At 36.5% G+C, this 12,835-nt stretch overlaps 1 protein-coding gene across 20 annotated transcripts in view; it reads left to right on the top strand.

Annotated features, from left to right (window-relative positions):
- Positions 1-12,835, top strand: part of LOC139954928 (protein scribble homolog) — a 121,899-nt gene continuing 109,064 nt past the window's right edge. For 11 of the 20 annotated variants that reach the window (XM_071954922.1, XM_071954941.1, XM_071954926.1 and 8 more), the window contains exons 1-2: positions 2-340; positions 12,558-12,675. In XM_071954922.1, the coding sequence (XP_071811023.1) occupies positions 179-340; positions 12,558-12,675 (280 nt within the window). In that variant the 5' untranslated portion in view covers positions 2-178. Of the gene's footprint in view, positions 341-12,557; positions 12,676-12,835 lie in introns of all 20 variants that reach the window. The other 9 variants (XM_071954940.1, XM_071954938.1, XM_071954939.1 and 6 more) reach the window with 3 other exon arrangements.

The following is a 12,835-nucleotide window of genomic DNA, read 5'->3' as shown; positions in this document are numbered from 1 at the left end:
CAAAGTCTGACGTCACTGGGCGGACATCTTTCCCCAGTTCGGAATGTAGCCAAGGAGCCTGGATTTTTAACCTTTTAGTTTTGCTTTTTTAGTGTAATCTATCGTGATTTTTCATATGACAATTCAAGATTTGGAATACGGATATATTTATCAGGATTTTTAATTGGAAGAAGACGTCATGTTCCGTTGCATTCCACTGTTTCGGGCGTGTAACCGTCACGTTGAGTATATTGATAGGCGACACGGTAACTTGAACAATGTACCAGACGATGTGTTCAGATATGCAAGAACACTGGAAGAATTGTTACTCGATGCCAATCAAATAAGGGACTTACCTAAGGTATAAATAATAACCAATTCATTAAATTTAATTAAATCGTCACAAATTGATCTTTGTTTTAACCCATGAAAGTCAACATTCAGTGAAATGATTTGGTAGGTATCAAGCCTAAGTTATACATTGGCAGTGACACTGTGCATAATCATTGGGCTCAACATGTAAACATTGAGCGCCTGTGTGTGAGCAACACTGTACTCTCGTAACAATGTGTGGTCTCGCCTTCCATGTGTAGGTTTAATTACTTACTACACAGTACAGGCTGAGAGTAAATGAGTAATGCGAACAGCACAGTGGTGTGTGCCTTTTCATTCATTCATTCATTTCCAGCATATAATAATACAACTACATGATTACTATCATTGATAGTGATCATGAATAAGGCCTTATCATAACTGACAAGGTCTGCTTGTATGGCTTAGACTACCTGCAAAAATAAATTAGGCCCTACACTTGAATTTTAGTCCAGTTTGTATTGTGCTATCTTTGACCTCATTTTCATATAGGCCTATCCTAGGCTCTTAACTACAATACTAAGCCTAACTTGAGCTGGGCCTATATTGCACAGAGAAGCAGAAAATAAGTGTGCCACAAAGTGCCACAAAAACATTCAGTAACAAAGCCCAAATGTGCAAGATTCAATGTAGGCAGCAATATTTGATTCAATGCAGGCAGCATTATTTTCAAAAACAGTCAAATAGTCATTGTTTTTCCCATGATTTCTTGTGACAGTTTACTTGCCTAATAAGCTTATTCAATTACAGGTAGGCCTAATTTGTAACTAGGATTGTAGCTAGGTATTTTTAAAAGTTGTGTCCTGGGGGCGCAATGTCTTTAAAATGTTTGCGTTCCACTCATAAAAACGTGCTCACCAGAAGTTTTCCATAAGAACGCGCACTTTAAAATACCTCTACAGGTACACGTAATACTTTGCTATAATGACCCGTGACAACGCATTGGCTTGTGTGCAATAGAAGCCGATAGTGAGTGATAGGCCTATGTCTATAATATGCACGAAAGAAAATCATATGATGAAACCTGTAACTAACATGTATACGACAAATGACTGTAAATTCTTAAGCGGGAAATTTTGCCGTAGACTATTTACATAACCATACATGCTGGCCTAGACATCAATAATGCATAAGTTTTTATGTAGCTATGTGGTATACAACTCCCTCCAATATGGTCTGTGAAAATGTTACAGGCTATGAATATGCTGTGATGTCAGAAATCAACGTAAAGTAAAACAGTGCCTAGAGAGAAAATGCAAGAATGAAACAGCTACTGCACTTTTAAGTGATTTTATTAAGCCCCTTAAATTGTGTAGAAAATATTACTTATAAATCTCAAAATAAAATAAAACTGTTAGCAAACTGCTTATCCACTAGAGAGCCTTTGTAAGAGAATGTATAAAAGTAAGTTGGCCTGACGTTCAGAGGCTAAAGAAAAAACTTATAAATCTTGACGACACAAAAACAAGCCCCTGAAAGGCCTACAGTAGTCCTTGCTCACATTGTGTATGAGCCCCTGTGGTAAGTTACCTAAAATTAACAGTTACCCAATGCAATTTTGTTCATAAGTTTCGTTCATAAGTTTTATTCAAACTTGAATGAAGTATTCCTTTTTCCCAACCACTATAGGTAAGTCGACCCAACCCCGGCCAGATTCGACCCCTTTCCCACTACAGTATGTAAATAACATTTTACGCAATGTCGATTTCTGTAGGATTGGAAAAAATTGGTTTTAATTATAGTGAAACATGGTCCAAACATCAATTTTGTGTTCTGAAGTTCTTTCATGAACTATTTCATCCATTTACTAGAATTATAAAATAGAAATTGATGCATGCACTGTTTGAAAAAATATTCCTTGCTTTTTCAGAATATTTTCAGTCAAGAAATGAATAAACTTGTAATATAATTTACCGTACAGTACCCATGTTCTGTGGTATGAAATCTAAGATTTTCAGATCTGAAACTTTTATACTCAAGTAGTTAAATATGATTATCATCAAGTTAGTCAACTTACTAAATTTTGTCTGAAATGCAAGGGATCCTATATATATATACATAATGTTTGACAAACACTTTACAAGTTCAGGCTCACCAAGGAGCTACTGACCACATTGATTTGACTTGAGGATTTATGTAACAGACTATATGCTAATTAATGTGGCACTGATACTGTACCACTAGATTGCAAGACTGCAAGTGACCACTGACCAGTTACTGGTTTAGACAGCTGTGAGCTTTATCCAAGTATATTTGAAAGGAATCATGCATAGTGGTAGTAATAGTAGTACTAATTGAGATTATGCAGCATTGTTGCTCTACAGTAGCTGTCATTCTAGCATTCATCATTAGTCTTAATTTAAATCTACAGTATATTCATAGCTTTAAAAGCATTATTTATTGACCCTTTAATTTCCTGCCCATCTCCTCTCAATACAAGTGCAATTAAATGATCCTATCAAAGGTTTAAATAGCATGCCCCCCCTTTAAATAGCATGCACCCCCTTTAAATAGCATGCACCCCCTTTAAATAGCATGCACCCCCTTTTTACCCACTTTCCAATGCTTGTCCGTCTCCTCTTCCAGGGCTACAAAAGTATATATAATTGTTCACCTTTTTCGCTGATCAAAGGTGCTACGTGATTTGTAAAACCCCATTTTCAGGGCCTCCAAATTTGGTTTATTTGCGGGTTAAATGCCAGTTGATTTTGTCATTTGCCTGTAGGAAAAAAAGCACAAGTGCACTTTTCTGTCAGAAGACAAATGTTGCTATTGTACAATACTATTAATTAAACAGGCCAGGGGGAATTCGATTTTAAACATGTAAGTAGATTTTATATGGGCTAGCATACTGTATTTGAGCAAGTATTATTAAACAGCAATTGGAAAGGGTACAGTACATTAAGGTTCAACATCTTGCTCACAAATATCTCTGAAGAGCTTTATAATGTATATATTTATCACAAAAGTACATTTAATTTGAATTTTGATATTTTTACAGGGTAGGCTGTTTAAACTAAGTAGTGTGTAGACACTAATTATGTGAAATTGTCAACCAGTGGGTAAGTACTAAGTATAGTATAGTATTGTATGTTGCAGGAAAGTACAGGCCAGCACAGGATAGGACAGTACTGTACATACAGTATAGTATATGTAATACTGTACAGAACAGTACAGGACTGGATAAGACAGTATAGTACAGCATAGGACAGGACAATGTAGCACAGTACAGGTAATACTTACAGTACTGTACAGGGAAAGACAGAACAGGAAAGGACAGTACAGCAAAGGAGAGGACAATACAGGACAAGCCAGTAGATACTTATAGCACAGTACAGGACAGGACAATGTAGCACAGTACAGGTAATACTTACAGTACTGTACAGGGAAAGACAGAACAGGAAAGGACAGTACAGCAAAGGAGAGGACAGTACAGGACAAGCCAGTAGATACTTATAGCACAGTACAGGACAGGACAATGTAGCACAGTACAGGTAATACTTACAGTTCTGTACAGTACAGGGAAGGACAGGACAGTACAGGACAAGACAAGACAGTATATATAGTACAGCACAGTACAGGACAGGACAATGTAGCACAGTACAGGTAATACTTACAGTACTGTACACGGAAGGACAGGGAAGGACAGGACAGTACAGGGAAGGACAGTAAAGGGAAGGAAAGTACAGTACAGGACACGCCAGTATATGGTACAGTACAGGACAGGACAATGTAGCACAGTACAGGTAATACTTCAGTACTATACAGGTAAGGACAGGACAGTACACATAGGCTAATATACAAAAAATAGTATCGCAGGGAATAATCTGTTTAGGAATCTGCATAGATCTTGCAAAACGCTACGCAAAATAAGCAACTTTCCTACTGTATACGTATATGTACGTAGCACTTTTTGTACACAGGAATCATATAATTTTATTAGAGGGTACAGTAAGTTTAGAGCAGTTAAGACTGCTTTACAAAATTTGAATATTTATTACTATATTATTATATATTTATGGTACACTATCCTACTATGGGCTCAGGAAAATTATTTCAAACTAAATAGATGTACCGTTTTGAAGTAACCTAACATTTGAGCTGGGTGGAATGCAATAATCGCAGTTATCATACTCATATCCTTTTGTATAGGATTGCAATCATTAAGGTCATTGCGATAAACTGTTTATCTGAAAGCGTGTTCCACGCAATGCATGCAGTTAACTCTGGTTCATCTCCGCAGAGGAGAGAAGTCCATTCTTTGGGTCTGGGCATGCACCAGCTGTTATCCTACTTAATGCTATGCAGTATTCCTCGTACTGATTAAAAAAATTCAATTGTAGTGAAATAACAAAATCTGACAAAAAAAGTCAGAAGCTGTCCTATGAAATGATAGGAAAACGATTGGCTTTAAAATATCTTTATGCAGTCAACACATCTCATTTCAACTTTCAGAAATATGATATGGCTGCAGGTTTGTCATAAGCAACAGCAAATTTTTCGTTCAAATTTCAGCGAAAAATTGTGTGAGATTTTTTGTCGTGGATGTTTGGATGCGGATTTGTCCTGATTATAGATATATTGAATTGCGTTGCTCATATATGCAAATCAACAAAATAAGGGCCTGAAGTGTGATAGATGTTTGTTAGTTTGGAGTCTCATTCTAATTATCACCTCCTGTTTCATAAGCTAGAGGGGAACAATCTTGAATTTCAAAATATTAAGGATATCTGCCAAAATTGCTTCACTCAGGCAATTTTTAATCATTCAATTCCTGCAATTTTTGCTTACATCATTTCACCACAAGGATGTGCTCTTACGTGTTGTTGTTGCAAAGTGAACCAAATCTTAAATTATGAAAAGGAAATGATACATTTTGTACCATTACAGAGCAGTATTCCACAAGGTGACATAAATTATGATCATCTAAATACATTTTATTATTTATCCAGAAAAAAAAACCAAGTACATTAATTATGTAATAGAATATCTGTCCAAAAAAATCAAACCAGGGCTGAATGTAAAATGAAATGGTAATAGAAAGAAAGAAAGTTCTAAGGAAAGAGAGATAAAAAAGTCAAGCAGGTTTTTGTTGTTCAGTGTTATAGAATATTTGTTAGTTAGTGATTGTGTGGCACTATACAGTAGGTACTTACAGTACACCATGTATGAAATGATGAATCAAAATGGAATTTTAGTGTTCTCACAGTTAGTGCACAGCACAATATGACATCACATGACTAGCATTGCATCGTTAATAAACTTATTGTGCAATACACATGGTGCAGTGTTAAAAGGTTAACCTGTAACAAGTGATTATAAGTACAATGTAATTATTGTACTGTAGTCAGTGCAGTTCCCCTTGAGGAAGACCCTCAGGAAGACTGAATGAAGGCTGCTACCACTCAGAAACCTTTGACCTTCCTGACAATGCATATTCATGTTTTTACCATGTACTTGTGATTTTATAGCTCTGGTAGATCTGATATAATGTCCTGTCCACAGTAAGTTACCAATGTTATGACTAATATATGTACCATGTTAGCAGGTAGTGTGACTTTCTTGTGGTGGATTTACAGTACTTAGTGTCCATATAGTAAATTCCTACCATGACCATCAGTAGTACAGTACCATGTTGTCCCATGATAATAATAATAATAATAATAATAATAATAATAACAATAATAATAATAATAAATGAGACTTATATAGCGCCAAATCAGTAGACAATAGTCACTGCTCAAGGCGCTTTACAAAGAAAGCAAATAAATTTACAAAAGAACAAGTGAAAAAATGGGTCTTACGTAAACTTTTGAAAGTAGAAAGTTTAGAGCATGTTCAGTGTGATCATAGTGAATCTAATTTAGAACCTCAATCTCTAAACCCCCATTAATACTGTCTTAGTCTTATTTATTTTGTTGCTTGTTTGCTAGCCAATTTGACTGTATGATGGATCTCATGTAAATTATTCCCTACTATTTAATCCTAACCATAGTAAACTCCCACCTGAATTAATGAATGTCCTACCATGTTGTTACCATGCAATAATGATTTGAACTAGGATGTCATTGATATGCACCCATCCCCATGAATGCTGTCTGCCATGTTGTCACTTGTTGCTAGGCAGCTTTGACTGGGGGATCCCATCATGATCATATTTCCTGTGTGTGTGTAATAACTATGGGTCTATAACCAGTGGCGAAGCTAGGGGTATTGGTCAGGGGGGCGAGAATGGTCTGTAGGGGCGCTTTCGACACTATCTAAGCGGAGCGCCACCACAGGTTGGTGCGGAGCGTACTGAAATTTTTTGAGTAAAGATACTCCCTAGATCGCCGGAAATGACCCTTTCCAGGCCTTTCTAATTTGCAGATAAACGAAGAATAAATAGGTGTCATCGCCATTTTGTCAAAAAATTACACCAACAAAATGTGACAAATGTCAATAGGTATTTGAGAGCGCAATAAAAAAGTCAATAATCGCGAATAGGTAAAAAGTGGTAAGCCCGTCAGGGGGGGGGGGCATCCGCCCCCCTCTGACTGTATGGACGCTCCGCCACTGTCTATAACCATAATACTTCCATGTCCACTTAAAGGAATCCATGGTGACCATAATTTTGATATATATTTGTATGTATCCAGAGTACACTTACACATGTAAGGAATGACTCAAAATTATAATTTACATCTGGCATCTCCATTTCAATACTATGGGGATCAACTCATAGGAAGTGAGTTAATGAATAGCTTTACCATACACAGGTACAGGGTCTATCGATGACAGCTACAAGTTTAGGCACTCTGGTGTACAATACTGAGAAACAGTCATGAGTCTGACCTGAGCAGCAGCGCAAGTACTGTCCTCGTGAACCTCCTTCACTTTTGCATGATTAATTTTGCACACTATATATATACTGTACATATACGTGTACTAAGATACAGTAGGATGATAAAATCTGTGTGGCTCGTTAAAGAAACGGTATATATATGTTTATCAAGCCACCCTCATCCATGGTCGTTATCAAATTAAGTGCAATTGGTAGTAAATTAAATTTGATCTGATTAAGTAACTATAACTAGTACAGTATGTACAGTGAGCCATATACATTGAGTAATAGCTATACGTATACAGTTCCTAACCCACTCATGCAGGACTTCATTATAACCAGCGCTATCTTTTGATCGAGTACTAGGAAAGACAACCAGGCATTTGAGGCAATGAAACCTACTGTATCATCTGCAAGGTCATGGGTTTGAGATATGTCAGGCAAAAGTAAAGTGGCTTATTCATCCTGGAGAAATCCACAGTTTTTCCATCTGAAGTAGTCTTCCAATTTGTAAAGAAAGCATCAAAAGAAGCGAAAACAGCTAGCCAAATTGGACACCCATCTGACGTGATGTGTAGGTTATAAAGCCATTTGATTTCTCGCACACAATGATGTGGCTGCTTAGGGTCGTAAAATGCGTTCCAGGCCGATATGATTATACGCTATCGTTACCTTCACTATACATTACGTCAGATTCATTTAGAGAACTGCTCGTTACATCATCGAAACCACAATGCATTTTTGCATTCTGGTTACTTTTACTTTGTTTTTCTTTTCATGTTTTCAAGGTGGAAATGTTAACAATGTTGAAACTGAAACAAATGCCATAATTGCATCATTTTAAGAGGTTCAATATATCAGATTTCAAATGAGATCATAAAACCCATCCCCAGTTCAGAAAATAAACATCATAAATAAAGAAGAAAAAGAGAGGATAATAGCGAAGCACATTGTATGACGAAGATGATGTCATATAATCATATTTAGACTTGATCAAGTCCTTAGTCCCTGTGTGTGAATTAGGAGCATTAAACTCTGTGATGTCTCTCAATTTATATGATGAGATTTTTCATAGCTGTCTGTGGAAGTTATTCTCGACAGAAATCGCTATCACAAAGACCGTCCATAATGAATGATTCGGTTTGTTTCTCCTTTTAGTACACTTCAGGGCAACCTTTTAAGGAATTATTTCAGGTCATCAATTGGACATCCAGGCCTTACATTTTTAGTTGTCCGAACAGCAAATATGGTGGTATGAAAAAAGGTAGCAAAATATAAACAAAGACCAATATTTATGTACACTGTATTATGAGAGATGTGTGTAGGTTTGGTGAATATAACACCAACTTTGCATGGGACCTGATACCAATTAATTATTTACCTGTTGATTGAAGGTACTTAGTTCAATATAATGCAATCTGAATTATATGTATAATTTACAACCAGTCATCCATCGGACTGATTTGCGTTGTCCCGGGAACAGAAATTGTCAACTTGGACAACGGTTAAAAATTTGCAAGCACTTCCCTATATAAATCATATTAAATCAGGGATCAGAAAATTTAGAGCCAACTAGGCATAGTATTAATTATCCAGAAATTGTTTCAACAATATTTTTAAGACCTCTTAAGAGTCTATATTTCTTTCACTATTGGAGGAAGTAATGAAAGTTAATTATAGCAATGTCATTCTCTTCCTGCTACAGTATATTTTTGTCTTGGTTAATAATCGATAAATTATAACAAAAGCAAAATTTATTTTATGACAGACGTATTAACCAACTCTATTATTTGAATGAAAAAATAAAGAACTAGTTTAACCATTTTTATGTAGGGATTTTAATTTACAATTTGTTGGAGAAATATATCTGTTTAAAGTGATATACTGTATGTATTGATATCAAAATGATATGTATTGCATTTCAAGCAATCAGGAATAGTAGTACTATACACATAGTGATGACTCTGAAGACAGGGGATGTACTGTACACTATTCAATTCAGCAGTTTAAAGCTGTATTTTGTTGCACATGGGTGGCAAGTTGTTGCTACTCTTGAACAGTGACGAACACAGAATTTCAAAGGTGGGGTGGGAGGGGGGGGGGGGAAGGAGGTGATGGGAGGGAAGGACAAATTTCCATATTCCACTGACTGATTTAGGCAGTGCCATGGACAGGCTATATAGGCAAATCAAGAAGTTTTATGAACAGTGGTTGTTCTTGTGGGGTCGTAGAAAGGGTCGCCCATATATTGGGGGGGGGGGGGTTGGGGTGCTCTCCCAGAAAAGGTCAAACAGTGTATTCTGTGGTACTGTATGGGTATTTTCAGAGATTTATACTATGAATAAGGTTCCCTCTGCCCCCTTCCCCGCTCCCTTTGTGCATGCCACTGACGCTGAACAGGAGATGTAATGTTAATCACATAATTGGACAAATACCATTTGAATATGCCCAAAAATTAGTCATTCAGTTCAATTAAAATTGTTGTATGTACACAAAATTTGTTTACAGTGTGTCTTTTGATTATCTCAAAAGTACAAATTAATTTCCATCCTCTGTGACGTGTTTCCAATCTACATAGCTGACTTCTGAATGGTTGATTATTTGGAGGGGAGAAAATTGGGAGGAGGTGAATGGGGGGGGGGGGGCTGGGTTTGAGGATGGGGCTATTTGTGTTGTCAATTTTTGTGACAAGCAAGGTACATTGTAGTTTATGTTGTCGATGGGATAAGGTAAGTTTTTGGGTAGTAACTGATGAACTGTGTACGTTTACTTCGCTCCTCGCTTACCTGTCTCCTCACAGCCTTAGCACCTCATTCTACCGTGTCTAGAATGTCCCGCTAACCTTTTAACACTGTGCGCCGCCCTCTTTGACCGCCCTATCCGATCATTGCCCTTCTCATTCTACCATTCGAAGTGTCTAACACATTGTTGTTTTTCGAGCGGATATTCTTTCCTGTCGGAATTTGTCCCAAACGGTGCCTGATAGGTAAGGTGCCTGATGATAACAGGTAAACACACACAGTAGGCACAGATTAAGCAAGCAAGTGAAGTTGGCATGTACAGTGTTGCTTTAAATTTCGTATAATTAATATCAGACTCGGCTGTAACAAAGGATGCTTCACCCCTTCCGCGAATAGGTCATGTATTAGGTAATAATGAAAACAAAACTTCAAATTATAATTCTTTCACTACGATCGATATAGTACAGATCTACAAGGATTGTCCCTTCCTTTGGATTTGAGTTTTTGCACGTGCAAGTGTGCACATTTGGTTTTGCCTCTAGTTAGATGGTAAATTCCCCGGTCAGTGACTGTCAAATTTAATTTTGCAGATGGGCAGTAGTATGGTATACTGGTACTACAGTATGTGTTAAGCAAGGCCTGTCATACATAGCCCATTGCCTTTGCATACCCATATGTAAAACGTGAGCATTTAACACATAAGTTGACAATTTCTGTTTGGGTGGTCTGAGGTTTGTTTGCCCAGGTTCTAAATTTAAACAATTTAAGATATTTTATTACTGTAGAGTTTATCTGTGTAATTGTGACAAATCTTTCATCATGTTTAATCATTCTCACCTACCCCCCCCTCCCCCCTTCTGACATCCTTGTCCTTGCTAATGTAAACATTCTGATAAGTTTCTGGTCCTCAAATATTATATATACAGTAACAGTACATCAGTAATTCATACCTGTGCCTTTCTCAACAAGGTTTTAATCATTCACTCTTTATAACCATAGATATGTAATCACACAGTTTTGTTTATATCACAACCCTGCTGTTTTTGTAGTCATCTATCTAAGACTTCCACCCCACCATCCCCCCCCCCCCCCCCGAGTTAATCAACAAACAACCTTGTTGCCTGCATCATTCGAATAAGTGAATGTACTGTTCAGCAAATCTATCCCTACGGCAGCGAAAAGTATACTCGTGTACGTAAACAGTGTTGTTGTAGTCTGCAGGCTGTAATCTATACCTCGTCTTCCCGGGAGGCTATAATATACATCCCAAGCTACCAAAATTAATGAGACACTTCTCTCTCTCTCTCTGAGAGGCTGGTCTTTGCTTGTCCAATGTCTATATACCTTCTGTATATATATACACTTGACAACTTGATGTCCTTTAATCTAATTGGCCACACATAATTTATGTTTCCAATCAGAAATTACCCCTAGTTGTAAAGAGGCTCTCGCATGAGTGCATTATATGATATGATATTGTAAACCTTGGTTTTAAGAAAAATATACAACATGTATTTATATTTCATAATGATATTTACATGAGCGAGGAGAGTCTTGCTAGATTTTTACCAAGTGATATGTAAGCACTCATCCAGCTTTTTAACTGTACATCTATGTATGTATACATAGATGTCGTCTGCTAGGTTGGCATGTAACCATAGCAACCCATGTCAAGTCTGGCAAAGCAATAGAGAAATGGAAGGAAACTACAATTGAGTCATCTAAATCATTTGATGTACAGTACAGTGCTCTGTTTTGAAACACTGAAAACTTGTGTTGGGAATATAAACTTTAAAATTGCAATGTTTGCTGTATTATTGCAGTGTATGCCGTGATTCTGCACGTTTTTAAATAGACAAAGACGTCAAACTTTCAAGTACTAACAAGAAAAAGTAGATCTAAAACTGTATTCGTGGACAGATAAAGATGTCAAAATTTTCATTTCTGAAAAGATTGACCAAATTAGTAGATTTTGTAGAAACTCTTTTTTTTTTAAAAAGGTTTGCTTCGGAAATATTTATATTTTCCTGTTGAAATGGCTAGTTAAGGTAACTATTGCTGAGTAAGAAGGTCCTTTTCACTGAGTTTATAAATTTGGGTGTGCAGTAAATTAAAAAACAGTGGGAAACGTATATATATTATATGTACATTAGTAACTGTAAATTTGGAATGCAGTTTGTGGTTGACTTTGGAAGGTACAGTGCAATTTACATACATGTACCCATGTATTGAAATTTATGGAATACTAATTTTTATCATAAAATTAGGGTAATTTATTAAGCTAAGCTTTCATTAATTTGTCCTTTAAGATGACACACATATATATATATATATATATAAACTGTATGATAAATGTAATGTTTCTTAATAAATATTATGTTTTTTCTTCTGCACCTATCAAAATACACACATGTGCAATTCCACTTTACTTCCATAATTATCTAATGTTGGCTCTTTTTCTCTACCACTTCATTCTTCCATCTTTTTGACAAATATTCGATCTTATGCCTGGTTCAGTAATCGTACCATGTGTAGACAAACGTGCATTTGAAAGTCGTCGTCGTCGCTGTAAAGGAACAGAATTTTTGTTTTTACACGGAATAGATTTTGACAACTTTTCTCTCTTTTCTCTTCTCGTGCAGCAATTTTTTAGACTTGTAAATCTTCAGAAACTTGGCTTAAGCGACAATGAACTGGAAAGGCTGCCGGGAGAAATTAGTCACTTTGGTAATCTTGTGGAATTGGATATCAGCAGAAATGGTGAGTAGACTCCACACAGCAAAGAGTCAACAGAACTTTAGTTTATACTGGAGTCATGAATATTTATGAACGTCGATACTTACGTCTCTTCCATATATGCATACAGTTGCTGAGATGGTTTAGTACCTATAGCATACAAGAATCATCATATTTATAGAGT

The sequence above is a fragment of the Apostichopus japonicus genome, chromosome 17 (genome assembly GCF_037975245.1).
Source record: "Apostichopus japonicus isolate 1M-3 chromosome 17, ASM3797524v1, whole genome shotgun sequence".
NCBI classification, from domain to species: domain Eukaryota; kingdom Metazoa; phylum Echinodermata; class Holothuroidea; order Aspidochirotida; family Stichopodidae; genus Apostichopus; species Apostichopus japonicus.
This window is presented reverse-complemented; position numbering and strand designations above follow the sequence as displayed.